Source organism: Triturus cristatus, chromosome 6 (assembly GCF_964204655.1).
Source record: "Triturus cristatus chromosome 6, aTriCri1.1, whole genome shotgun sequence".
In the NCBI taxonomy this organism is placed as follows: domain Eukaryota; kingdom Metazoa; phylum Chordata; class Amphibia; order Caudata; family Salamandridae; genus Triturus; species Triturus cristatus.
This window is the reverse complement of record NC_140589.1, coordinates 405,145,044-405,172,683: the sequence shown is the minus strand read 5'-3', so window position 1 is coordinate 405,172,683 and position 27,640 is coordinate 405,145,044. Positions and strand designations below refer to the sequence as shown.

At 48.1% G+C, this 27,640-nt stretch overlaps 1 protein-coding gene across 1 annotated transcript in view; it reads right to left on the bottom strand.

Annotated features, from left to right (window-relative positions):
* The window catches only part of MYOM2 (myomesin 2), a 586,141-nt gene that overhangs the window by 531,764 nt on the left and 26,737 nt on the right, over positions 1–27,640 (bottom strand). The window contains exon 2 of the mRNA XM_085610818.1: positions 1,266–1,392. Within this exon, the coding sequence (XP_085466944.1) occupies positions 1,266–1,372 (107 nt within the window). The 5' untranslated portion in view covers positions 1,373–1,392. The remainder of the gene's footprint in view (positions 1–1,265; positions 1,393–27,640) is intronic.

Sequence of the window (27,640 nt, the reverse complement as noted above, 5' to 3'; positions counted from 1 at the left end):
GTTGTTTATTGGAATCACTGTGATGGAAGTGACATTGAATCTAATCCCCTGGTCCACTGACGCTTCTGCAGGTCTTTTATTTTTTGTCAGGATATCCAAAAATACATCGTGCCACTCATTAGTTGGATTTCCTGAAAAAGAAATAGCAGACAGACAAAAGAGTTGACATAAACCGCCACACCCCGCCCTTTAACAAAGTCCAACACTTGACTGTTTCAGGACTCAATGCAAAAAGAGAACTATCTTCGCCCTAACTATGAAATTATTTTAAAAATACACAAACCATATAGGGCCAGACTGGTCTTTCTGCCATGCTGGCACTTTCCTGGTAGACTGTTTTCAGAGCTGGCTGGTCTACAAAGACCCAGTCATGAAAGCCTGCCTGGTCCCATTCCTTTCACAGCCTGGCTTAACATTTTCGCCCATGCTGATTTTAGGTTCAGTACAGTCCTGGTGGATAATACTTTATAGATGTTCCTCTTGGACATAATCAACAACAGGCCCACATCAGATAGGCAAAAAGAGAATAAAGGAAGAGCTCAATAACCTTTACTGAATCTATCTGATGCAACCAGGGGAGGCTCCTCCGTTAAGGCAGAAGAGCATCACCCCACAAAAAAATTGACCCCAGAGATGGAAAAATAAAATGGTAATAAAAGTTAATTTATTACCTTTTTATTTTTCAAAACCCAGACCTGAGTCGAGGGTCAGGATGGGGGGTGAGGCTTTCTGCTTTCTACTGCTGCCAGTCAGGCAGCAGCAGAAAGCAGTGATAGGCAGGGCACTTTAAAGTGCGCATGTCTCTTTGGCCGGCTGTCATGCGATGGCCAGCTAGACATGCGCATTTTAAACTTCACTAACCCAGCTGTTAGAGACAGCATAGGGCTCAAGTGTCATCGAAAGCAGCGAGAGAGAACTGCTCCCTCCAATACTGGATCTGCTACTGCAGTTTCCTGGAGCCTGCCTGCCTGCCTGCCTGGAGAAGACCCAAGTGAGGAGGAGGATTTTGCGCCAGGAAGGTAAGTGGAATTAATTTTTTAATCTCTTTTTTACTTTTATTTTTGTCCCCCGCCCTCCTTACATGCCAGCCGCCACTGTGTGCAACATATTAGGAATAAACTACTATGACTTAATAAAGTTTTACATGCTCTGGAAATGTCAAAAGCCTAGCATAACATAATCACATCGTTCAAGGATGAAAGACATGCATTTGGATGATAGTCTTCATTATTGTTTTTATAACTAATTCACAATTGTTGCCTTACTTTTTGGCAGTATATTCCTGAACAACATATCTCGTGTCAATATTGCGATATGTATGGTCAAAGTGCTTGTGCTTCTTCTGGTAGAAAGGCAGTGCCTTGGTAGACATGGCTTCTCAGTTGTTTCAGCCTGCAATTGAAAAAGAGTTGGAAATCATTAATTGCTTCTTGGTAAATAAGTAATTTATATTAAGCTCAATCTGCATAAACAGAAAAGGTGAATTTAAGTGAATGAATGAATGATTGAATGTATAGCTCGCACAGCCACTCCTGAGAGTGTCCCTGCGTACGGATTAAGACAACTACAGACTAAGAACACAACATCACAATCTAAAGGGCCAAGTCTTGAAAGATTTTCGGTAAGCAGATTCATCTTCCATGCACTCCTTAACAGTGAAACGATTCCAGGCTTGAGCTGTCAAAGAGGAAAAAGGAATCACCCTCTTTCCTGATTGCTTTGATCTTACGGATCTCAACAAGTAAACTGTACGAGGAGGCCATAGGAGAAGGATAGTGTGGTGGACCAGAGCCTTAGGTCTGGTGTGCAAACACCAAGGTCTTAAAAAAGTCCTTTTAATATTGCCAACCAGTGGAGAGCATTGAGATGCTAAGACATATGGTCATGTAGAGAAATTTTTAACAACAAACATAAAGCTATGATTTGTACCATCTGCAGACAGTTAATGAGTGGCTCTGGTAAGCCCAAATAGGGCACATTTGCGTAATCCAATCTTGAAGTGATCAGTGCATGGCCTGAGCTAACGTACAGTAAATGATCCTACTGAGAAGGAAGTCAGATGCTCATGTGAATATCCCGGTACATCCTGAGCCTAGTATGTAACAGTGAGACCAATTGCAATGAGGTATTGTCCGCTCATTTAAGTGCATAAATTAATTTATGGATTCACTTAAAGCTGCTAGTACAATTGGGGAAGCATATAAAAAACAAGTAATGGCAAAACCACTTTAGAGAAAGACTCCCCTTATGCAAATCGCTACTGTTCCTGCTCCTCGTGGGAATAGTCCAGCACGTGCTGGCCAGTGAAGACATTTCCAGAAGGGCCTATAAACAACCCAAAATCAGCTTCATCCTATTTTGACCTTGTCAGTAAGGTATGGCTTACACAGATCACTGAACCAAAATCTAGGCCTACCTGTCCCACTCTGGGTATCAGCTACAACAAACAACAGTATGGTGAATGCTTGAAATAAGCTCTGCCTTTGGGGATCACTCAATGCTGCATCCTAGCCCATCACTTTGTGCCCACCATATTTTCTTAACTATTCTACCACAATCATATAAAGCTGTTTTGAAGTGATTGCATTTCAGGGTGCAAAGATAGTGTTAATCATTTGTTTGTGCAAGTGTTCATGTTAGATTGGTGTCAAGACGTCAGGTTGTGGTCAGTATGTTCTGACCTGTGTCCTCCTCATCAAATACAGCCCACATGGTCAGCCACAGCATCTATAACAGTATAGAAGGAGGAATAAGCGCAGTAGAATTCACCGAGGTAAAAAGAAAGCCCTAACTCGGGTTTCACTATAATCTTAGGGGGTGAGTTTAAACCTCCCCCCTTGTCATCAGAGAAAATATTGTTCTGTATGTAACCACTCCCACAGCTAAACTGTTTCACGGTATGTATGCTACAAAATCAGAGAACGGAGGTGTGCTGTGTTTTCATCCATGGTTATTCAGCCTAATGATGGCATGTAACTTCATACTGCAATAGCTCAGTAAATTGTTGCCAATGGAACTGTTTAATTAAGAATGTAACTGTGATCCTAGTCTCCTAGCAGGGTTGAAATATTTCCCTTCAGTTTCGTGTTTTAACCCTACCAACTAGTGACAGGATAACAGCCTCTTGTCTACTTGTAGGTAGTTTTAACTTATTTTTCTCCCCTTCTGTATATATTTGATTCCACGCCATACTGACCAAATATGCTGGTGTAGGAGGATGTCCTTTATTAATTCTGAAGCTAAAGGAGGAACCTTGCGATAAAACCTGCCACCTTGTGGTGTGTTAGGGTCTTTCCTTTGCCCAAATAACTGCAGTTTTTGGCAGGGTAACTGTGTTGGGTCTTGGGTATCAAATGTTGGGGGGACAATGGAAGTGGAATGTCCTGTGGTGAGATCCAAAGTGTGTCAGTTGCCAATTGGATCTCAGACCAGGGGCGTAACACAGGCCCCCGCATTCCCCGCAGTGCGGGGGGGGGCCCCAAGCTCCAGGGGGCCCCCTCGGCACTGCACTCCAGCCGGAGAGCTCTTGATAGAGTCCGGAGGGGGCCCCTCCACGCACCATGCAGGGGGGCCCCCCTCAATTATCGTTACGCCACTGTCTCAGACCTGCTGGTATTAGGTATGATCTTCTAAGGAGAAATAAGTAACATACATGAAAAGGAATTTGTCAAGCATTTCTTGGTCGATTTTTCAGTAGTGACGAGCGGGTCTCAACCTTGTGTGCAACTCGCACACTTCATAACTGGCAGGGTGAGTCTGCATAAGAGCCGTGTCAGGAGGATTTGCATCCGATGATCCTATCAGAGAGAGTTTGCGTCTGGGTTCCTTGCATGTGATGTTAGTTGCAGCCACGTGGTAGGGGTCGCACAGCAGTGCTTCTATTGGCATCACAAAGGCAACAGGATGTGTATGGTGACATCAACAACGGCCGCCATTTTCTCTTGGGCTTATCAAGTGAAGGAGCTGAAACATGCTTGCTTACGCCATCACAGGTGACAGAATGACGGTGGTGTCATTGTTGAAAAGGAAATGTATTGTTTTAAGGCATTACGGTATGGGGTGTGGATGATAATGTGTGGATCGGTGATTTTCACAACAGCACAGAGCGGATTAACCCTTATCACATTGATAAACACACCATGGAGTATCCTACTAATATTGCAGCAGCCGGTATAAACTTGTAGTCCTGATTACAGTAGCGGTGATTTTCACACCAGCAACTAGACAAAAGGTCTGTAATTGATGCAGTGATTATAAACACATAGGGGCAGATTTATGATAACTGGCGCATCCCTGCATATCAGCAGAGATGCGCCAGTTATTATGCGCCACAGCTGCGCCACCATGGATGCGCCGCATTTATAATGCGGCGCACCGTGGGGCAAAAACGGCACAGATGCGTGACGCATCTGTGCCGTAAAAGTGGCGCATTGCTGGAGTTGCGTCGCAAGTGCGACGCAGCTCCAGCAATGCTCTGGGGGGCCCTATCTGTACAATGCTGCGTCAATCCTTACGCCTGCTTCAAGCAGGCGCAGGGTTTTGACGCAGCATGGGCCTAAAAGTGACTGAGTGAAATCTTGTAGATTTCACTCAGCCACTTTTAGGAGGCGTTCCTGCGCCGGAACCCCCCCACCTGCCCTGGAACGCCTACATGTGGCGCAGGGCTTTACAACGTGACGCATCTCCCAGATGCGTCACGTTGTAAATACCCCGCACCATGGCGCAGGATTTGCGCCGCTGCTGCGTCACAAAAGTGACGCAACGGCGGCGCAAAAGTGGCGCAAGTGCAACATAAATCTGCCCCACAGTACTGTTCACTCCAGCAACCGGACTTTATTTATCTGCAACTAGATTCTGAAGCCGCATTTGTATTTCTTATTTATTTTTATTGATATCTGACTTTAGTTTCAACATGCAACGAAATGTAATGCCTCCTCCTGCCTTTCTGTCAGCCCTCCTGTTAAATGGAAATTGTGGATATGGGGTTTTGAGGAATATTTGGAGGCAATTGAAGATAAAGTGATTCCTCAAAAAACATTATTGCAGCATTCTTTGTGAACTGAAGGAAGGAAAGTATTGAAACATCGGCGTGATTTAACTGTGTTCGGGAAGGAGATGCAGTTGACAAATATGACACTGCTGTTAAGATGCTGGACATTCATTTTAAGAAAAAACTAAAAAGTTATAATGGAAAGGCATAAATACATTCTTCATAAGACATCCTTAGGATGTGAATCTGCAAAATGTTTTGTTAGTGATTTACAGAATTTTGGTGTCTAAAACATTTGAAGATGAAATAATAAGGGTTCAAGTGGTAGAGAAAACCAGTATTAGAAAGGTTCAAGAAAAGTTGTTAACTGAAAACTTGACGTTGGATAATTCTATTGAAATTGCTGGAGGGGTAGAGGCCACATCATCATATATGAAACAAATTGACATAAGTACTCAGGTTCATGTTTTTCAGACTGAGGAAGGGTAAAAGAGAAAGTAGAGAAATAATGATGCGAAACAAAAGTATTTGGAATGCTACAGTTGTGGAAGCAGAAATTAATTAGGCAATTCCTCGAAGGGGCATTTTGCCAAAGTTTGTAAATCTAAAGTTTAGAGCATGAAATCTCAATCTAAGAATGTTCTCAGGATAGACACCAGCTCCGAATTGGGAATGCAGTCAAAGTCGGATGAGGATCATGTAGTTATGATGATTCATGGTGTGAGCAACAGACATGGGAGTACAAGGAGCCTAATGTGGATGAAATGTTACAAGTGAATGTGTTTTCTGCTAGAATACCTTACTGTCAAATTGGCATTTTGGATGTTCGCTTGTTGATAATGGTAGACTCTGTTTTTTTTCTTTACACTAATAGGACCAGAGCAATGAAACAAAAACTGAATGTCACTCTTAAATAACCACATATCAGGCCTGTTGCATAGTGGGGTAAGCCAATTGATGTTTTGGGAGACTTTTATGCTTAAAAGAGAACTGGACCTCTGGTATCATATAAAGAGTCAAGGCTGGGTCATGTCTGTTGGGTTGGAATTTAGGGATAATTTTGGATCCAAGCAGCTCTCAGCAAGGGCTGTTGAAAAAGGAGTGCATGTCAGTGTGGATTATGGACAAATGTGAGTGAGAAGTGGCTTTCTCCAAGGTTTTTAGTGATAAACTAGGCAAGATGAAGGGTTTTTCTCATCAGATTCAGGTGAGTGTCCAGTGGTACATAAATTGAGACAAGTACCTCTTGCCATGAGGAATGCGTTGGAGGCAGATTTAGAATCCTTGTGTCAACAAGGTATCATGGAACCCATTGAGAGTTCAGAATGGCTGTCACATGTGGTGCTGGCAAGAAAAGGAAATGGAGTTTTGAGGATGTGTATTGATTTAAGATATTTGAATGAGAGAATCTGGGTGGAAAGATATTCTCTGCCCAATATTTTTGGAGATGTTAAGTTCTCTTAAAGTGGACTACCTCTTTTTAACATTGTGTATGTTGTCAGTTTAACACCAGATTGTATTACAGTGGGAGTCACCATCTTACCTCATGTATTACCCATGGCGGAGCCTATAAGTTTAAACGAATGTCTTTTGATTTGCCTTCAGCTTCATCTGTATATACATATTTGTACAACTCCCAATGCCATCACAAATGTTTCCCCTTTCTCGTTATTGAAGTTCTGCTTGACAATCAGTACGTAGGTTTTCCCAGGGACAAGTGATTTGTCAGTTCCTGAGGAGAAATGAGGGCAATAAAAAGACAGGTGGGAGAGTGCACAAAGGAAGTATGTGAGTGTGAAGGCTGGCAAAGGGAGGCGTCAAGTTGATTTCAAAGAAGGTGATTAGGTCAGGGTCAAATTACCAGGAATAATATCTAAAGGACTTTCAAAATGTTCTGATGCCAAGGGAATACTATGTGTTAGAAAAGTGCAGCACTCCTTGAAGACAGGAAATGGTGAAACAATGAGAGACTATCAAAACAGAAAAAAGAGGTTATGCTGAAAAATTATTTGGTAGTACAAGGATCATCATCAGAACCTCTAGATGCTAAATGATTGAGAACTTCAAAGGAGAGAAAACGACCTACCAGACTGAGAGACTGTGTCTACAAGTGCAATATGACATGCATTACTTGTGATTGCTCATTTTGTGTTTTGTTTGTTATGTTAAGGAGAAAGATGTGTTGGACATTGGGCAAGGAGCATTGGGGGACAATGGGAACAATTTCTGATTAATGTAGTTTTCTGATGCATTAAATTACTAAATAAATAAATACATGCTTCACTGATTATCCTTTATGCTTCCTGCTCACCTCTGCACTTTCAAGGACAAGAACTGTACAGAAAACTATTACATTCCTCTAGAAGAAGTAAAACCTGTTATGAATTACCTTTTCATACAAACTAAAGCTCTTCTGAGAATCACCTGAATCAGAAACAAGCATACACTCAATTATCGCTATAATCTGAAAATCTTACTGTTCTAAAGAATCTGTATCACTGAACATAAGAACGTGAGACCATCAGCTCACATGCTGTTTAGATAACTTAACATAATCCTTTCCCATTGCATAACTAGCAAATGAGAGAGAAATGTAGCAAGGAAGTGTAAAATGGGTGTATTGGATGAGAAAATATGAGTATAATGCTGCTGTAATAATAAATCTCTCAAGTGACTGTGAGGCATAATCATCATTGTCGTGCAGCACAGCAAGCTACCTTGCTATGCTGCATGACAGAGAGAGCACAGGAATGTGCTGTATTTCACATAATACAGATCATTCCTGTCTTTTCCCACCACTGGTGCTCAATGTGCTGCTTTGTGCCAATGCAGGCACTCTTACACTGTGGTGTAAGGGTGCCTACATTGTAAGCTGACTCATTGTCAGTGAAATTGCTCTCCCCACTCGCAGCTCCACCATCAAGTGAAGCCTTCCCCCGAGCCCCTGCACTCTCAAGTGCTGGTGTTTGAGGCCCTCCTCCACCCACAGGTTTAACTTGTGCCTCATCCCTAATGGTCCAGTGGACCTCTGTCTCCTTTCTCTCGCCCCGCTCTTTCTCTCCATTTTCACTTGTTTTTCACTGATTTCAATCTCCCCCTTTCACTCCCCCTCTGTGTCTTTCCTCCGTTTTCACTCGTTTTTCAGATTTAATCTTCCCCTCTCACTCTCCTTCTGTGTCTTTCCCATATTTTTCTTGCACCTTTCACTGCCTCATTTTCACTCTCTCCTCTCTTTTTACCTTTTCTGCCCGTTTTTCCCTGCCGCTGCTGCCCCCGCGGCCCCTCACTAAGCACGACCAACGCGACCGGCCCAATCCAGCTCCCCTCCCCGCTTCCGAGGTCCCAGCTGTCCAGCCCTCCCCAAATCCTACTTAATGGTGGCCACTACGCATCCGGGCAGCGGATGTGGGTAGCGGGCGTGCCACTGGCGCACCGAAGGTGCACCAAAGGCAAGTCCATCTGCGCCCGTCCGGGACCCGACCATGACCAGCAGCAGGAACCCTGGACCTCCTCAAGGCCAATGCTATGACCCAGCGGCACTCCACGCTCTCAACCCAGGACGCAACAACAACTGCAAGCTAGCATCACCAGCCGACACCCACGGACCCTTCAGCTGTCACCGCTGCCGGCACACCTGCAGCACCGCCAAGACCACGGACCCGGCAAAACCCGCCCGCAAGACCACAACCCAATCGAAGACCCTGCAATACATCCTCCTCAACGTCCGATCCCTCGACAAACACGCCACCGATATCTGGGACCTCCTCGACAGCACCACAACAGAAGTAGCGTTCTTCACCGAAACATGGACCAACACCACCTCGGGACCGAACATCGCTATCGCCATTCCCCAGGGATACAAGAACCCCAGGAAGGACCACCCCACCCGCCCGGGAGGAGGAATCGCCATCATCCACAAATCCAACCTCTGTGTGAGCACACTCCCTGACGAGCCCACAGACCTGATGGAACACCTTCACTTCAAGATACTGTATTGTATTGTATTGTATATAATCTTGTATAGCGCACTTTCACCCTACGGGTATCCTGGCCAGCTCTACCACCAACCTCCAAGGAACCCTCATCTACCGACCCCCTGGACCCCGCAGACTTTTCGCCAATTCCATGACGGACATCATCTCCCTGCATGCCATCACGTCCACCAACTACACCCTACTGGGAGATCTCAACTTCCACCTCGACAAACAACTGGTCCCCAGCACCACATCCCTGCTAGACAACCTCCACAACATTGGACTCTGCCAGATCGTGACTGAACCCACCCACTCAGCAGGACACACCCATGACCCCATCTTCACAACAGGTAACTCCATCACCTTCAGCCACACAACTGAACTCCCATGGACTGACCATTGATGCGTCCACTTCACCCTCAGAACACCCACCATCCACAGACACCTGCACCTGCTCCCATGAAGAAACTGGACCAGAATCACTGACGACCAGCTAACCTCATCACTCAGCAACTCCACCCCAACCATCACGGAAAACGACGACCCCAACACCGCAGCCCGAACCCTGCACAGATGGATCTCCGACAGCGCCAACACCATAGCCCCCTCAAGAAAAACAACAACACCCACGCCAGGCAAGTCAGATGGTTTACCACTGAACTTTAAGAGTCCAGACGCACTTGCCGCTGCCTCCAAAAATCCTGGAGGAACACCAAATCCACAAAAGCCTACAACAACTTCAGAGCCACCACCAACTCATCAGGAAAACGAAGAAAAAAGCAATTGAAGACAGAATCTCCACTCACGTACACCACAACAAAGAACTCTTCAACATCATCAAGGAGTTCGCCCAACCCACCAGCGAATCCATCGATATCCCTTCCTCACAAGACCTCTGCAACAAACTCAGCACCTTTTTCAACCACAAAATCAAGAACATCTACGACAACCTCGACGAAGACAACCAACACACTGAACCCTCACCAACCACCCCCGACACCCTGAAGCCAGCGACCAACAACTGGACAGCTCTCACCACTGAAGACACACTGAAGATGATGAAGTCAATCCACTCCAGGGCCCCCACAGACCACTGCCCCCACCACATTTTTAACAGAGCCGCCGATACCTTCGTACCCATGCTCTGCCACACCATCAACTGCTCCCTGGCAACCGCCACGTTCCCCGACGACTGGAAACACGCCGAGGTTAAACCCCTCCTGAAGAAACTTTTGGCAGACCCCACCAACCTCAGAAACTACAGACCTATCTCCCTGCTCCCGTTCCCAGTGAAAGTCATTGAGTAAGGCATCAACAGCCAGCTCACCACATTCATCGAAGAGCACAACTTCTTCGACTCCTCCCAATCAGGCTTCAGAAAAAACCACAGTACAGAAACCGCCCTCCTCGCTGCAACAGATGACATCCACACCCTACTGGACAAAGGAGAAACAGCAGCCCTCATCCTCCTCGACCTCTCAGCGGCGTTCAACACAGTCTCTCACCGCACCCTAATATGCAGACTCCACGACGCAGGGATCCAAGACAAGGCCCTCAACTGGATATGCTCCTTCCTCTCTGGCAGATTTCAGCGGGTCAGACCCCCCCTTTCCTCTCCGACCCTACACCTACCACCTGCGGAGTTCCCCAGGGGTCCTCCCTTAGCCCTACACTCTTCAACGTCTACATGGCTCTGCTCGCCCCCATCGTCAGAACCTACGGACTCAACATTGTGTCATACGCAGACGACACCCAACTCATCCTCTCCCTATCCAACGAACCCAATACCGCCAGACACAATTTTCGAGAAGGCATGGAAGCCGTCGCCAAATGGATGAAAAACAGCTGCCTACAACTAAATACCAACAGAACAGAAGTACTCATCATGGGCCCAAAGCCCGACGCATGGAATGACACCTGGTGGCCCCCGCCCTCGGAAGCCCGCTTACCCCCACGGACCAAGCACGCAACCTGGGAATCATCCTGGACTCCGAGCTCAAAATGGACCGCCAGATCAACTCCATCTCGTCCTCCTGCTTCCACACCCTCCTACGTAAGACCTTCAAATGGATCCCCCTCGAACACAGAAAGACCTTCACTCACGCACTGGTCACCAGCAGACTCGACTACGGCAACGCACTCTACGCCGGAATAAACAAAAACCTCACCGCAAGCTACAGAACATCCAAAATGACCCACAAGACTGGTCTTTGACCTGCCAAGACACTGCCACATCTCCCAGCACCTGCACACACTCCACTGGCTCCCCATCGAAGCTAGAGTCACGTTCAAGATGCTCACCCACGCCCACAAGGCCCTCCACAACACCGGACCAGCATACTGGAACAGCCGACTCAAATTCCACACACCCCAGAGAACCTATGATCTGCCAAGCTCTCCTACGCTGTGGTCCCCTGCACCAGAAAGACCAGATCAGGAGGCCACTCCTACTCCTTCCGCGCAGCCCGAGCCTGGAACGCCCTGCCGCTCCACCTCAGACAGACAACATCGCTCCCCATCTTCGCAAGAAACCTAAAAACCTGGCTCTTCGACAGACCCCCCCTTGATGGACTGGAGCCTGCTACCCCACCCCACCCCCCAGCGCCTTGAGACCCTTATGGGTGAGTAGTCGCGCTTAACAAACTCCTGATTGATTGATTGATTGTTTTTGTGCTGAAAGGGACACCTTCATGCACAAAAACAAAACCACGACACATTTTCCTCTCTCTCTATGAGCTTCATAGAAAGAGGAATAAATGAAGAGAAATAAAGATATTTCTCCTCATTTTACCTCCCTTGGGAATGTGTAGCATTTTGGAACATTCTCAGGTCTAGCAGTAATGAATAATCTGGAATGTGATGCAATCTATGGGTGTTGCATAGGAACACCCACTCACCAGACACGCAACGCCTCCCTGGGTCAGAGTACTGCAGTGCAGCGATTTGCGCTGCATTGCATTACTACAGATTTATAAAGCCACTCAGAGCCACGTGGCTTGCATCGCTTGATAAATTGCGCTTAAGGGTTGCATCACTCTTGCACCACATTGCATGGCGCAAAAGTGACACAACCCTATGATACCTATGCCCCTGTGTATCTAGTCATTGATGTGATTCAGATTATTAATGACCAAACTTTTTACACCACTGGATGAATTATATCAGATTCTCTATCTCTGGCTCCATTGCGCATATGTGATGCACCAGTGACGTACCAGTGACTCCTCACACCGAAGTCAGTGAGGCTCTTGGTGCCCAATAGGGGACAGCTCAGGCACAGCTCCTGCTCCATCGCTGTGGGCGGTGGCCGGCTTCAATGTCTCTGGCACCTTGACCCCTGGTTCTGGTCCACCTACTTTTGGCCCACTTCAGACGTTGACTTCAGTGGCCTGAACTGTCGGCCATGAGTGCGAGCAGAGCCTGGGAAGAGAAGACATGCAAAGTGGAGCGGAGAGGCGGGTGAGGCCAGAGCCGCGGTCCCCCAGGTGTAGGTGGAAGCGGGAAGCATTAGGCCGTTGCGGCTTGCCTCCCGGCAATGGCCCACCTTGTCCTCCCGATGCATTCTCCTTCTACCCCAGGGGGCAACAAGTCAAATAATATATAATAATCCTGGGAGAAAGGAAAGAACCTGCCTGCTTCTCACATAAAGCCCACATTCAAATCCAAATGGAAACTCAATTAATAAAGTAAAGATTAAAACAGCGCTCATACATATTACCGGCCAGAAAAGAACAGTAAACAAGCATTGGCATAGCCAATAGGTCTCGTCTTTGGGACCTTATAAGTGTTTAGCCATGCAACAGTTGCATAACTAAATACTTATAAGGTCCCAAAAGCGAGACCTATTGGCTATGCCAATGATTGTTTTTCATTGGATTGAGCAAGGAGCTGTTTGTTTTGACACACCGCGTTAAATGATTTGTGATGTTTACCCAGAGGTCGAAGTGGAGTAAAAACAAGAAGGGCTGGGCGAGAAGGGAGGGGGGAATGCGAGGAGCCTGAATACAAGTGACGAAAAAAGAGGAGGAGAAGGGAGGAGGAAGATGCGAGCAGAGCATCAAAGGGCTGGGTGAGAAGGGAGGGGGAATGCAAGGAGCAGAGGAGCAGCTGTGCAAGTGCACGCCATCGTGCCCGCAAGCTCTAGGCCAGCAAAACCATGTGAGTAGCACTTTTGAAAACCCACTTACAAAATGTCTCAAAGAGACAGCTTGCGCTGTCTCAGCGAGACCTAAAAAACGACTTGAAAAAACAAAGTAAATGAAGACACAGTAAAGGAGACGTGGGGAAAGTGTTCAGAAAGCAAGCACTGAAATAGCGTTATACCTCAGAAGGTGGCAGAATTCGCAACCAGGACCAGACCAAGCAGAGAAAAAAGTGGACTACATGGTATGCCCTCAGAGACTCCACCTATGGGTGAAACAATCAGCGTGCTGGTGCCCCTCCCCTCCAGACTGCCAAGCAGAATTCAGAGGCTATGGGGAGGTGTTGTGGCACCGTTCAAGATAATACAAGAATAACTGTGATCGGGAAGAAAAAGGAGGGCTCCCCTTATGCCAGCAAAGTGCAGGAAAGCCAAGGTGGGCACAGTGTGTCTCACAGATAATCTCGTGAACTCACCTAACCCAGCCCAGGAAATGACCTACAGTGCCAATTTTCATCAAATTTCACCAAACTCTTAATGCAGGACCCAGCTCCATGGACGATCCCAGGCAACACCTCTGCAACCACAACAAGGGAAAATTTCTCAACCATACCAACGAATACAACTGGCCCAGCAGGGCCTCTTTGCTCATGTGCCTCTACACTTTTGGACTTTAAAAAAAAAAACACCTGGTGCCATGGCCAGCCCATTACAGCTAAAGGTTGAAGTAACAATTTACCCTCCCCCGAAACAAGCCTAATTTCAACCCAGGACGTGCTATGTGATAGTGTGGCAGTGGCAGGAATAAAAGACCAACTAGACCAACACAAGGCAGTTGACAAAGAGCCATGTCCTACAACAGTTAAACATCATCTTAGCAGACAGTCGCTTCCCGGTACACTCTCAAGTAATCACCTACTTCCAACACTAGCCACAGAACCATCTACGGTTCGGAATCAGCTCTCAAAGAAACCCTGCAACATGTAGCACAACCCTTTAAACAGAACTCGCAAGGTCCCAAGAAGCCATCATGTGAATCCATCTAAGTCATCACCAAGCGCCATCAACACATCCAGCCTACCAGCCGCCAAATGGCTAGGTCCCCAAAGGGCAAGATAAAACCACTCTCACCCTCAAAACCATCCAACAAGGAAGCAGCCAATGACATTATATAACAACCTGAAGGCATGGAACCAAATGACCAATCTCTTTTGGAGCCATTGTTCTTTCTCAAAGTTCCTGACTAGTGCTCGAATCAGGAAACAGAATCCAGCCGCAACAAAATTCCTGCTTCTCCGTCTGCAGGGTGGCCACAACTGCAACCACTCCAGTCAACCGTTTCGGCTCTAAACTACCACTCGGACAAACTGGACATACAAGTGAACCTCCTAAACACTTTATCAGTATTTACATCTGGTATTGACAATAAGCTGGATAACCTGAATACGCTAATCGTAATAACTCAATCAGCCTCAAACCTTGTCCAGTCCATCTGCTGCTGCTCTCCATATATAGACAGTTTGTCATCTCTCCCAATGTTCCGGAACAACCTCTTGTGCAAAGTAAAGTGCTAGTCTGAAGTCACAGGCAAAAGAGGGCATCCAATACAGGATTCCCTTAACTATATTTCCTCGGAACCAAACATAAAAAACTAAATAGGCCCAGAGTTAAGGGATCAATGGCAGACAGCAAGTTCTTTAGAAAACGACAACATTGTCCCTAATACCCTTCTCAATAGACGTATTTTACCACCCAAACGCCACGGCCCAGCAACCTCGCAACAGATCTCTCTAGATAAGAATCCCACCAACGAGTAAAGTTACACAATTCAGGACCTCAGTCAGTTCCCAACAGCTAATCCGTCCTTCACATCCAAGTCACAATTACCCCGCCCATTCAATAAGCTTGAAAAGAAAAGACTGTGTAAGAAACAAAACAAACCTATTACTAACACGGCAAATAGCCCTTGCAAACTGCACCCATTTTTTACAAAAATAAAAGAGAACCTGGGTCAAAGCAGCAATGAGGAGAGTGTTCCACAACCACATCCGCATTTCATAAATGCTTCTGACGTACATAGCCAGTAACATAAGCAGAGTGGCAGTGTAGCAATTCACATCCGCGGCTCCTTCAGTTGGAGGACCGACGCCTGTTTCAATAAAGCTGCAAATGCGTTCTGATAGTTTGAGGATACATTTGTCCAATCATCATGAAAAGGCCAAAAGTGTAGAAACAATTAGGACCCCTAATGGAACCACAAGTCTAAGTGGGCTGCAGGCAGCCCAAACAACCTTGCCGGAACAACAACAGCCCCCCTCATGGTCTCAGAGTGGCTTCACTCAGGTGGGTGATGATCAACTAAGAGTTATAATCGGTAACGCAAGAAGGCCAGTAGTGGGAACACCAACCGGATCACCATCAGTATCGAGGAAAAAAGATACTCAGCCCTAGAACTATATTAAAACCACCTTTAGAAGACCTAGACTCAATCAGGACATGTAATCAGCGACAGGATGGACTGTCCCAATCTGCAAATCTCAAGTTACTATTGATACCAGAGTATTACTCAAAAGGCCTGCAGGAAGATTTAAATAGGAGCAACATCTTAAGACTATTAAAAGCATCCCCTGGGTTTGGAGCTCTGGAATCACAAGACGTTGAGTACATCTAATTCCTCCCTCTCAGAGGTTTCAACCCTCAGAAGTCACATTGGTATCGTTTAATCCCCCCACCTGCGTACAAATTCTTCAATCCAGTTCAGAAATCTTCAACACATAGGGCATCCAAATCCGCCCGTACTCTGAACTGTGTTATCCTTCCATGTTGGCAAAACTACAACTGACATTAAAGCTACATGCAACCAACCCATACTCAATACTAAAGAATGCTCAAGGCCATGCTTTCTCCAAGGGCAAGCCTCGAATTACGACTGCAGCCCCACACACCGAGTCCAAATGGAATTGGCTGCCCACAGCTCTGTCCAGCAGTCACGCCTGAACTAATAATCCACCTCCCCGCCAACCTATGCCACCAATACAAGTTCTTTGCCAATGGGTCACAAGCGGCACACAATGGACAACCCAATCTTGAACCAAACCCCCACTGCAGCCTTCTTGGCATTGTACTCTCAGCAAACCATGCACTTAGTTAAATCATAAACAGCAGGGGCATAGCTTGATCAGTAAGATTGGAGTGGGGGTGAGTTTCAGTTTTTCTGATATTTAGACTGGCATATAATGTGTCAATACATTATACAACACGCAGGGTGCATGAGAGGGGCCTAAGGGGCAGTGGAAAGGAAGAGGAATACGGATTGGTAGGAGTACTAAGAGAGAAAACACTATTGGCCTAATTACGATGAAGGCTGACTTTAGTCTGCCCGACATCGTTTTGGTTGTGGGACCGCCTGACCACCTGTCGGTGGTCCCGACCTACCAATTAGGATGCAACCGAACAGTGCTTGGTCACTCTCCTATTCTTAACAATGGGAGCATGCATTACGGCCTGAATGCATGCTCTCCTTATAAAACAAAGAGGTGCAGTTCATCCCCGCATCAAGTGGCAGGCAGCTTGGGGTGCCTGTCATAGGGTGCAGGGATCACTATGGTGCCCCCTTGGCCACCAACCAGGGGCCATGCAGCCATTGGGGCCCTACTAGGAAACCAAAAGTCGACTTCTGACAGCCTTTCTGTGTCGGAAAGGCCACCACAGAAAAGCTGTTGGCATTCGACATCGTAATCCCTCCGCCGGAAAGAGACGCCCTTGGGATTACTGAGGTCATTGCGAGCCCGTCGGAGGCCAGTCGGAATGACCGGTTGGATTCCTTTCCAACTGACACCATCAAAATGGGTCGGTTGCAAAGGAATCCAACTGAGTGATTACAATGCGTTAGGAAACGGCACGGAGCCGTTTCCTAACACATTGTAATTAGCCCCTATATTTTTAGGTCGAGCCTAACAGCGCTTACACTGTAGGCGATCTGTTGGATCTACTTTGTCGAGGCTGACTCCTCCTTTGCTTGGGATTGACTTATCTGTGTGTCATTTAAAAATGCGAGTGTGGTAATGGCTGATGGGTGTGGAATGTCCCACCTTTCAATACAAGTTAACTCCCATAGAGTATTGCAGCGGGGATGAGCAGGGACGAACACTCTGCTTGAGTGCTGTTATTGTTTGTTTGTTTTTGCTTGAATGGTTTTGGCTATAAAACGTTTTCACTCGATGTTAGAATAGATGGGTTTCATTTTATAATGTTTGCCTTGCTTTGTGCGTTTTTTTTCTCTTTGATTGTGTGAAAGCGTTTATCGTATATTTTGTTTGTTTTTATGTTATAAATGTTTAAGTGGCCGGTGACACATGTGTGCGCTTGTTACTTTCCCACCGTATATTTGTTCTCACGGAATCCAGAGGTTAGGCATGTACGCTTGTTGGCTTTGCAGTTCTTGTTGTGATTAGGTGTTTGCATTACAATGATCAAACAAGCATTTGCAATGCAATAGGTCTCGCATTTACGTGAGTTTAAGTTATTGGCATTGTAAATAACAATGCCTTTTTTTTTTTTAAACCAAAACAAAAATAAAAGGCATTGTTATTTGCAATGTCAATAGGTCAAACTCACGTAAATGCGAGACCTATTGCATTGCAAATGCTTGTTTAATCTTTGCCAACGATTATTAATAAATTGCTTCCCACTTACGTGGCAGAGAAGTGTTTGCACCGAGCTCACCAGCTAACAAAAGCATATGTTGCCTGGTTAGTTCAGCCGAGGTCACGACACGGGAATTAAATGCTAATTGTATTGCATTGTAATTGCATTTTCTTAGCGCTTACTACCCCTGAGGAGGCGCCGAAGCGCTTTTTCGCGAGTATCAGGCTACTCGTGAGTTGGTGTGTATTCAATATGCATTTCATCCAAATGTAACCTGTAAATGAACAGTGGCTCAATTTCCAGGTTACATTTTTGTAACTTTTCAAACCTACAGTTGCCTCTCATTGGCAAAACATTGACTTGGTTTGCGCTATAGAAAGATGCAATTTCCTTGTCAGGCTCAAGCGCAAAGTATGATGATGAAAAACATGCCTCAGTCCTCAAAAGTGAGTGCCGGTGCCCACCACCTGAAAACACCGGCACAAATTAATCAGTGTGTATTTTGGGTGATTGCTGAATACATCTGTATTTTGACCACCTTAAAGCCAGTCCTTTTAGTAGACGTACATTTGAAAGTCCTTCTCCTGGGTGATAGGGGAAACAGAAGGCCTGGGAGCCGATTAAGAAAGTGATGCTGCCCTCGCTGTTGGCGCTGTGTCTCCGAGACAACAGCAATACATACATTCTCTCATGGCCAACAGTCGAGTTGCAGACGCGGTTGCTATGCTCGCTGTGCTAATCCACATGCCACGAGACAGTGCTTTTTGGGGGGTTTGTTTCTGCTGGGCGTGTTTTGTCTAGTCCATGGTATCCCTGGCGCTTGCTCTGTCGCCTCTCAAAGACCACCTACGGGTAGCTAATGACTCCCTTAGCTGGGGAGAGTTCCCTCGGACCTTGCACCCACCAATCATTAGAGATAAAAATTACTATTGGCTATTAATTATTCAGACGATTGTCATGGCTGACAGAATTTTTGGTGGGAAGAAGGTGGGTGGTGCACGGAGTGCAATAAACAGATAGGCACAAACAGTTGTGCAGTAGATACACAGAAAAACAAGTGAAAACATTCATCATCTGATTACTGAAGAATGGGCGTGTTCGTAATTTGAATGAGGTGTCTTCTACCGTTTGGGGATTTTCCCATAGGTCCACCGGGGTTATAGGTCGGTGCACGAGGAACTTCAGAGGTGGAATTTATGGTCTTCCTGGAGAAGACTTCGTCACCCCAAATTTTCCTCTATATAACGTGGATAACTTTAATAATGCAAGAGTAATTCCCAAAGCAACGTACCACAGAGAATCAGAAATCTAGCAAGTCTAAGGAACCCAAACGAGAGAGGCGGGACTTGGACGTGCTTCCGGTCTGTCCGTTCCCACCGCTGGCCACTTAAGCAGACTGTCAAATTCCAGCCAGAGAGAGAAACCTTTTTCAATGTATTCATGTCGTACTCCCCAATAAGCTAGTTTCTAAATAATCTTGACAAGACCATTTTGTATTTTAAGTTGGCCGAGCGTGTTTTAACAAAAGGAAAATGGAAGAACAGGTAAAATAGTGCCCAATGACTTTTGATCAGAACGGATTGAACTCAAACGCTTCACAGCAAACAATAATTATGTTCTCTTAGTCATTTGTGTGTATGCAGCCTCATGGGATTGCGAGGCTACCTCAGTGCTTTGTGGGTCGTGGTTGCAGAGGCGGAGCATATCTCAAGCTGTGCAGACTTTGAGACCGCGACTATGTGTGTGGAGTCACTGGTTTGTAAGCAGGTGGGAGATGGACGAGGTGGGTTTTCATTCTTCTTGTTCCATCCAACATTAGGCCTCGAGGCGCAGAGCCTGATGGCGGGCTTTGAAAATGAAGAGTCTTAAAACTGGTAGGTCTTTTTGGTAGTTTTGATATAATTGTCAATTATTTGATGTCTCAGTGTGTTGAGCCACTTCATGGTGCGGCGGCAGGGCAAGGGCAGGACGCGGGAGTGGTGGCAGCATGCGCACCGCGGTCAGCAGGGCAGAAGGACGTTACTGAGGGCAGGGTCAGAAGACGAGCGCAGGTGGATGCACTCAGGGTAGGGGGGTAAGCAAGGAGGCTGGACCCAGGGGCATGGGGATAACAAGCTTTGGCAACGCGGCCGCAAAAGTGAAAGTGATCGCGATCGCGATTACGATCGCGTGCTACGGAGGAAAGACACATGGCGCTGTGCGCGTGCATGTTCACATGCACTGAAGCTTTAGGCCACGGCAGCACTTTGAAAAGCCTGTATACAAAATGTCTCGGCCAGGGCAGCGCAAGCGCTGGATCAGGCGAGACCTAAAAAACGAAAGCCTACGGATTAACCTTTGCTCTATCAAGGTTCCTTTACCGTGTTATCAGTCTGAGGGTTTTTGCCCGCCAGTGAATCCTGTCAATAATCAGGAGTGTGAAAAGTACATCTCCCTCAGAGACACAGGGGCGCCTGGGCACATCAGGGTTCACAGGCGGAGGTTTTCCGTACTCAGCTTCTGGGGCCAGCAGCACACTCGATCCCAGAGCTGATGGCACATTAAACTGTGTGTTAACGTTTCACTAACACATAGCCGGCATCCGCGCGCGAGCCTCACAATTATTCCATAACAAATAGGGCAGCGTCACTGTATGGATCCTCGAACTGGCTGCTGGGTGTCCTCGGCGTGCATGTTTCTTTTACTTAATCCTCCTAATGTTTGTACACTGTGTCCGTGTCTTTCAGGGCGATCTTTTGGCTGATTATGTAGATTGTGACACTCTGGGAGACACCCGTGCAGGCTTTTTGATATGCAATAATTTACCCCATTCATAAATGGCGTGTCCCTGGTTCATTCACGTGGCCTCTCTCGTTATGTCTCATTGTCCGCTTGTATGTTGCTAGCCCTTGACTCCATTAAGAGTAGGTGGTTAGGAAACTCGTGTTAACTTACTTCTAAATACACCGTGCTTAAACCACAGGGGTTGACACTTCTAAGTGCTATAAATAACAGATGTTCTCATCACCGTTGGAACTGGCTTTAGTTTATTGTTCGTGTAAAACAGAAAGGCCGAATTGTCCTTGGCGTGCACATCCCACCAAAAGTCAATTAGCAACACTAGCTGGGCATTAGGAGAGATAATGTGACTCTGGGTTGAGAATGTGAAAGTGGACCATGTAACTAGCTACTGGCAGGCAAAAGGCAAGATATGGTGTGTCAGGTCAAATTAAGAGTTTTCAACCTAGATTTATGAAAGCCACATCCAGGCCAGTTGTTATATGACCACTAATTAAATAATTATTGTAGTAATTCTATGTACATTTATCTTACTTGGATAACTTGAAAAACTGGCCTGGATTCAGGCCTTGTGGACGAACATTGAACATTCATACTGTGAGAAATGAAAGGCAGCACAAGGTAGACATGAGGTATCAGTGCTTTAAACTAACTACAGTATGATGGGAAACTTCACCCGCGCTAAGGTGGGCCCAGATGGTCAGTCTCCGGGCCTTACTGGAATGCTCTAAAGGTGCCTGGCAACACAAAGGCAGGATCTCTGGGCCTAAGGATTTCTTTATTTGGGAGTGTGCAGGACTTTTATTCAAACTGTTGTAAATGATTTCGTTAAGAAATTCAATGAAAAATGTGAGAAAAAAGAAATCCTAAAACTGTAGCATGGCTAAATAAATGCATTGTAGAATGATACATATGGATAGAAAAGTCTAATAGGTGCATTTCAAAAATTTCAAAACATTGTCAGTGCTGGGGAAAGTCTCTCAGAACCAGAAGGTATTGCCAACGTTTTGGGTTCAACAAAACAAAGGAATAAAACAAAGGGCCTGAATTAGAAAGCAACACAAAGAGGGTGAGGACAAACCAGGAGACCTTGAGTGGCTTACCATAAATATCGGGTAGGTTGCTAAAGGTGAGGTAAATTAGTAAGATAGGAAGAGGCAGGATTCATGATACATTTTAAAACAATGTGCAAATAATTAAATTGAAAAAGATGAGAACAGAAAAGTGAACAACTGACTGAACTACACGGAGAGCACAACGTTTAAGACTCACATAGAGTGAACCGCAACAATCCATTGGAGAACAAGCATTTGCAATGCAATAGGTCTCGCATTTACGAGAGAATAAGCTATTGGCATTGTAAACGGCAATACCTTTTTTAATGCTTTAAAAACCAAAACTTAAATAAAAGTCATTGTCATTTACAATGCCAATAGGTCAAACTCGCGCAAATGTGAGACCTAATGTATTGCAAATGCTTGTTTAAAATAGCCAATATTATGCAGATTTTTTAAAACAGAGAGGGAGTGAGGTTGTGCGTTTTTGTCTGTGTAAACATCCATGACGAAATCCGACTTACGTTACCATACCTGACTGAAAGCATCTGTACTGAACTGATTATCAGAAAATACATTTATTAGGGGTGTGTCACACACTAAACACCCCCCTTTTAGCTGTGCCCCTAATGGTCTATTACTTACCGGTAATCTTCATTACTCCGGGTCCCGTTGTCCTTGTCCCATTCATTTACATATTGGAGATAACCATCTCCCGACAGAAAAAAAGAACAGAGGCATGCTGGGATCCCAATACTGCCCCTCCTACCGGGAGTACATAAGCAGTACTTACCCAGCATACCGTCTGTACAACCAAGCCCAGACAGGAAGGCCGGCCGCCTGGGAGGGAGGGAGGGGCGCATGAATGAGACGAGGACAACGGGACCCGGAGTAATGAAGATTACCGTTAAGTAATAGAACATTACCCCCAGGTCCCTTATGTGTTCGTCCCATTCATTTACATATTGGAGAATACCAAAGCAGAAAACCGGCCTTCCGCACCCACAAGCACACCCAGGAAACCACAACCAAAGCAGCAACCCAAGGGAGCACTGAGAAGGAGAAAAAAGGGAACCGCAGGAAACAACCGGCCCGAAACCCAGAACAGGACCGGAGACAACCCAAAAAACAGACGGCCAGAGCCCCAACAAGCAGGCCGTCAACCAGAGAAACTGGAGACAGGGCAACCGGAACCAAGACCCAAAGGACACAGCCAAGCAATCCTCCGGACTAGCCACAAAGACACAAGGCAAACCGTGACCGCCCCGAAGAAGGTCATAGAAAGAAGCCAAGACCGGCCAACAGAGCGCAGGCACAAGCACCCAGACCAACAAGGAAGGAGGAGAACACAGGCCAGAAACCGGCCCACCCTACCAAAACGGACGACTCGGCCCCAGAGAGCCAAGAGCAGGATCCGAATAGAAGCAAGACCTAAAACAAACAGAAAGACAGGCAAGGGGAAGAAAACCGAAAACCCCAGGAGGCCAAAAAATAAGACTCCACCGGGAAGGAGGCCACCAGCCCAAATGGGAAGGTCACCAAATTCAGAACAACAGGGAAGAGGAGGCCAACCCAAAGACCACAGGCCAGAGACTCCCCCAGAAAGAACCAGCCGACAGCCGACCAGCAAGGAGAGGCCAACAAGACCGGAAACCAAAGCCCAACCAGGGCGGAGACAGAGCCACCGGCCACAACCCCCAGAAAAACCCCAACCCCAAAAGGAAGGGAGAACAGGGCAGGAAAGAAGGCCATAGCAACCGGGAACACCCAGCAGCCCCCAATCCAGGAAACAACTAGGAAGGAACCCACTGAACCACAGAGGGCAGGAGCCAACACGGCAGAGGACCAATCAGCAACCCACCCACAGGCCAAGCAAGCAGCAAGGCCAGGAGCAGCTGAAAAAGAAAACGTCCCCAGACCAAAAGGCCCCAAGGCCCAACCCCAGCCACACCGGAGAGGAGCCATGAAAACAGCACAAACCAGGGCAACAAACGCCAAAAGGAGCCAGGAAGCCAGGACCAAGGCCAAGCAACCCGATGATGCAGGAGGACCCGCAGGCTCAACCAAACCCCGGAAGGAGCCCACGCTGTGCCATGGCCAAAGCAAAGGGCAGGGAGGAACAGAGGACCCCCAGCACAACACCGCCGGCCCACGCAAAAGGCCGAGAAAAAAAAAAGGAAACTGCCAAAGCGGAAGCCGCAAAGAAGCAGAGGGACAAGCAGTAGGAAAACCCCAGACAACCCGCAGCCAGGAAGGAGGACCCCACAGGGGCAAGATCACCACAGAACCGCACCCCAACCAGAGAGGGGTGGGAAGGCACCCAAACAGACACACCCCGGGAACAAAGCCCGGGGAAGCAAGGAGCGAGCCAGGATCCCAGAACCAGGAAAGAACCAGGAACGCCCAGCAAAACACACCACAGAGCCGGCCCAAAACGACAGCACAGACACAAAGCTAGGGAGGCACAGCCCGAGGCCACCCCGAACCAGCAGGAAGCCGGCAAACCCTGAGCCACAAGACCCCACACAGGCCCCGACACAGGCGAAACAAGCCCGGGAAGAGAACCGCCGGCAGGAGAAGGCCCCGAATTACCCACCAGGAAGCAGCCACAACCGCACAGCGCCCCGCCAGGACACAATAGAGAGCCCAGGCAACGACGCAGATCCCAAAAGGCGACCAACAGCCACACAAAACCATGCAGGAGTGGAAAGCCCCAGCAAACACACAGCCAGGCACAACAGCAGCGGCACAAACCCCAGCAACCAAAAGAGGAACCGCCACCGGAACACAACCCGGGGGACACACCAAGGAAAGGAAGAGCAGGTGCCCAACCAAACCAGACAGAGAAGCCCCCACCCGGCACAACCAGCCATAACCAGGAACAAACCAGGCAAAAACAGCGGCAAAACCAGGCGGGCAGGAAACCCCAGAAGCAAGCCAAAGGCAAGCACAGGGAGAGCCAGGGCAGGAGCAAACAAAAAATAGAAGCAGCCAGACCCCAGAAGCAACCCAGCACATAGAAGGCCCCGGGACAAACACCCGAAGTCCCAGGCCGGAACAAAAGAGAACAAAACATCCGCACGCCCGGCAACACGAGCCACCCAGGCGCAGGCAGAGGAGGCAGAGAGCCCCAGGCACGATACCAGGATGCCACAAGAGCAACCAGACGCAGCCCAAGGAACATCAGGAACAAAGCCTGGAAGCAGGAGCCCTCATGCACCAAAATCCAACCAACCACTCAAGAGCGAAGGTGAACACCCAGAACCCACAGCGGAGCAGAGGCCACCCAAAAAGGGGCGGACAGACAGACGGACCCAACACATCCAAGGCAAGGCCACGATACCCACACCCGCGACACCCCGAAAAGCAGGGCAACAGAGGGGCAGCAAGAAAAGCAGGGAAACCCGAGGCAGGACCAACAGGAACCCTGGGGAGGCAACAGGACACCCCCCCCTGCAGCCGCTCAAGGAGCAGGAACAGTGACCCACCACCCACCAGGGGCAGGGAGCCACGGAGGCAGCCAAAGGAGAGGGGACCAGAAGCGCACCCCAACAGGCCACCGCCGAGGAAGCGAAAGGCAACTCCGACACAGGCGCAGCAGAGAAGGCGCAAGCAAGCAGGCAGGGAGACCCCAGCAACATAGGGAACCCCAGGAACGAGCACAGACAGAGCCAGCAACAAAAGGAACCAGCCACCACAGAGGCGACAGGAACCCACGCCAACCCGATACAGGCCCCCAAATAGAAGAGCGAATGCCAATAGCCCAGAGAAGCAGCAAACGAACCCAACGGAGAGGAGAACCCCCCCAACAAGGCCCAAAAGAAAATGCCGAAGAGCCGGGAAAGAGGAAGAGGCAGCGGCGGGCCACCCTACGCAAGCCACCCGACCCAGGGACGCCAGCAACCAGGGGAAAAACCGCAACCACCCCCCACAGACCACACACCCCAGGAGGGGGGCAGAGCCCGGAGCAACCACAGGCACAGGGGGGCACAGCCGCAACCAAAGACGCACTCGAACCGGGCAGAGCAAGCCCGGAGGAGGGCGAGGGAAAGAGTAGGCAGCATGTGAACCAAGACGGAGGAGAAGAGCAGCCCCGACAGGACGCCCCCCGAGAGGAGCGGCAGAAGCAGAACTCGCACCCACAGAAGCACAGCCCAAACCAAGGCGCAACGGACCAGGGCAGCAGACGCTAGAGCCCAGAGACCACAGCAAGCCCCCTGCGAGGAGCAGAGCAGCCCCAACAGGACACACCCCAAGCGGAGCCGGACAAAGGCACAGAAAGCCAACACCATGGCCCAACCCGGAAACCCAGCGCCAAAACAGGCAGAGTCACAGGCACAAACCCCGGTAGTAGGAGAAGGACCCGGACACACAGCAGGCAAGTGGGCAGAAGGCGCCGCAAGGAGCCACGCACCCCAACAACACCGGAGCAGGGCAGCCCAAGTGAAGAGCAACAGCACAGCGCCAGCACACAGGGAAGCCGGGAGGGCGCCGACAGGGAGGTAGCCCAGAGGCAGAGCGCATGCAGCGGAAGCATGAGGTCCCGGTACCAAATCCCGGCATCCCCAGGAGCCACCGCAGCACAACAAAGCAACAGGAAGCAAAACAAGACAGAAGAACAGAACCAGACATGTGCAGAAACAGACAGATTGAAACAGGGCATGACACAACAGAACACCTGTATATGCAAAGCGCACAAATCAAATAACAGATGTACATTGGTACCCAACTCAATGGTGCAGGAATATGAACAGCAAACCGGGAAAGAAGGAGCCGGCGGTGGTACACGAACCCCAGCAGCGGAAGGGGCCACCACACCAACACCACAAAACGCAGCCACTGAGCCACAGCCTCCGGCGCCCAAATGCGAAGGCAGGCGGCAGAGAGAACAGCACTCCAGGGAAAAAGGAGTGCGAGAACAGCACAGAGAAAGGAAATGGCCCTGGGCAACGCCCAGTCCGTGGGACACTGCACACAGGACGAGGCACCACCCGCGAAATCACTGCAAGAAACAATACCATGAGGCCACAGCAACTCTCCTTCCCAAGAAAAGGAAGACCGCTACGCGGTACTCACCCGGAGGGGGACCGAGACGCCACCAGGAAGATGGCCCCCCTCCAACAGCCCCAGCGAACCGACCCAGCGGGCCCACGAAATCCAGGAACGCCAGGAGACCAGCAAACGCGACCCGGAAGCTACCGGGGGGCCAGCAGCAAAGGGCCGGCCAGCAGGAAACAGAGGAGTGGCATGCGAACCCTGGAATCTTCCACCAACTGCGAACGCCAGGGCACCCACAGCCCCACCTGAAGAGCCATAGGAGGCAGATCCGGCCATGAACAGGCCCGCAACCCAGCAAGCCTGGCAGGCCAGGAGGCGGACCAGAAGACCCCCCGCCCTCACAGCCAGGCAGCAGGACGGGGGGAGGAGAAAAGAAAGACCACTCCAGCCCAGCAGGAGCAGCACCAGCAAAACCACGTCCCTTCTGTCGACAGACAGAAAAAAAGAACAGATGGGATGCTGGGTAAGTACTGCTTATGTACACCCGGTGGAAGGGGCAGTATTGGTGTCCCAGCATGCCTTTGTTCTTTTTTTCTGTCGGGAGATGGTTATCTCCAATATGTAAATGAATGGGACGAGGACATAAGGGACCTGGGGGTAATAAACAGTAACTAATCGAACTTACCCACACCATTTTTCCAAGTCAGTGTGTGATGGGAGTTTTATTTTATAGGTGTCTTAGAAAGCCCAAGTGCTATACGGAAATTTAAGCTCTACCTGTTGAGGGCTTAACTACTGACAAAACTGTGGAAGCTCGTTTTGAAATTTGATGCCTCAAAGGCATGCATCATGGTGAAAGGCAGTATCTGGTTCTCCATATGTGCTGATGAATCTGTCAAAAGCCTGAGAAATATCTTGACCATTTGTAAAAGGAGTTGAGAAAGTGCCCTTGGAGTTTTGTAGATTCCAAATTTGATGCAAGCAAAAGTCACTGATCATTTTGCTGCGAACATTGCGATTCAAAACATTTTATGGCAAATGCTAGTAAACTTTAGTG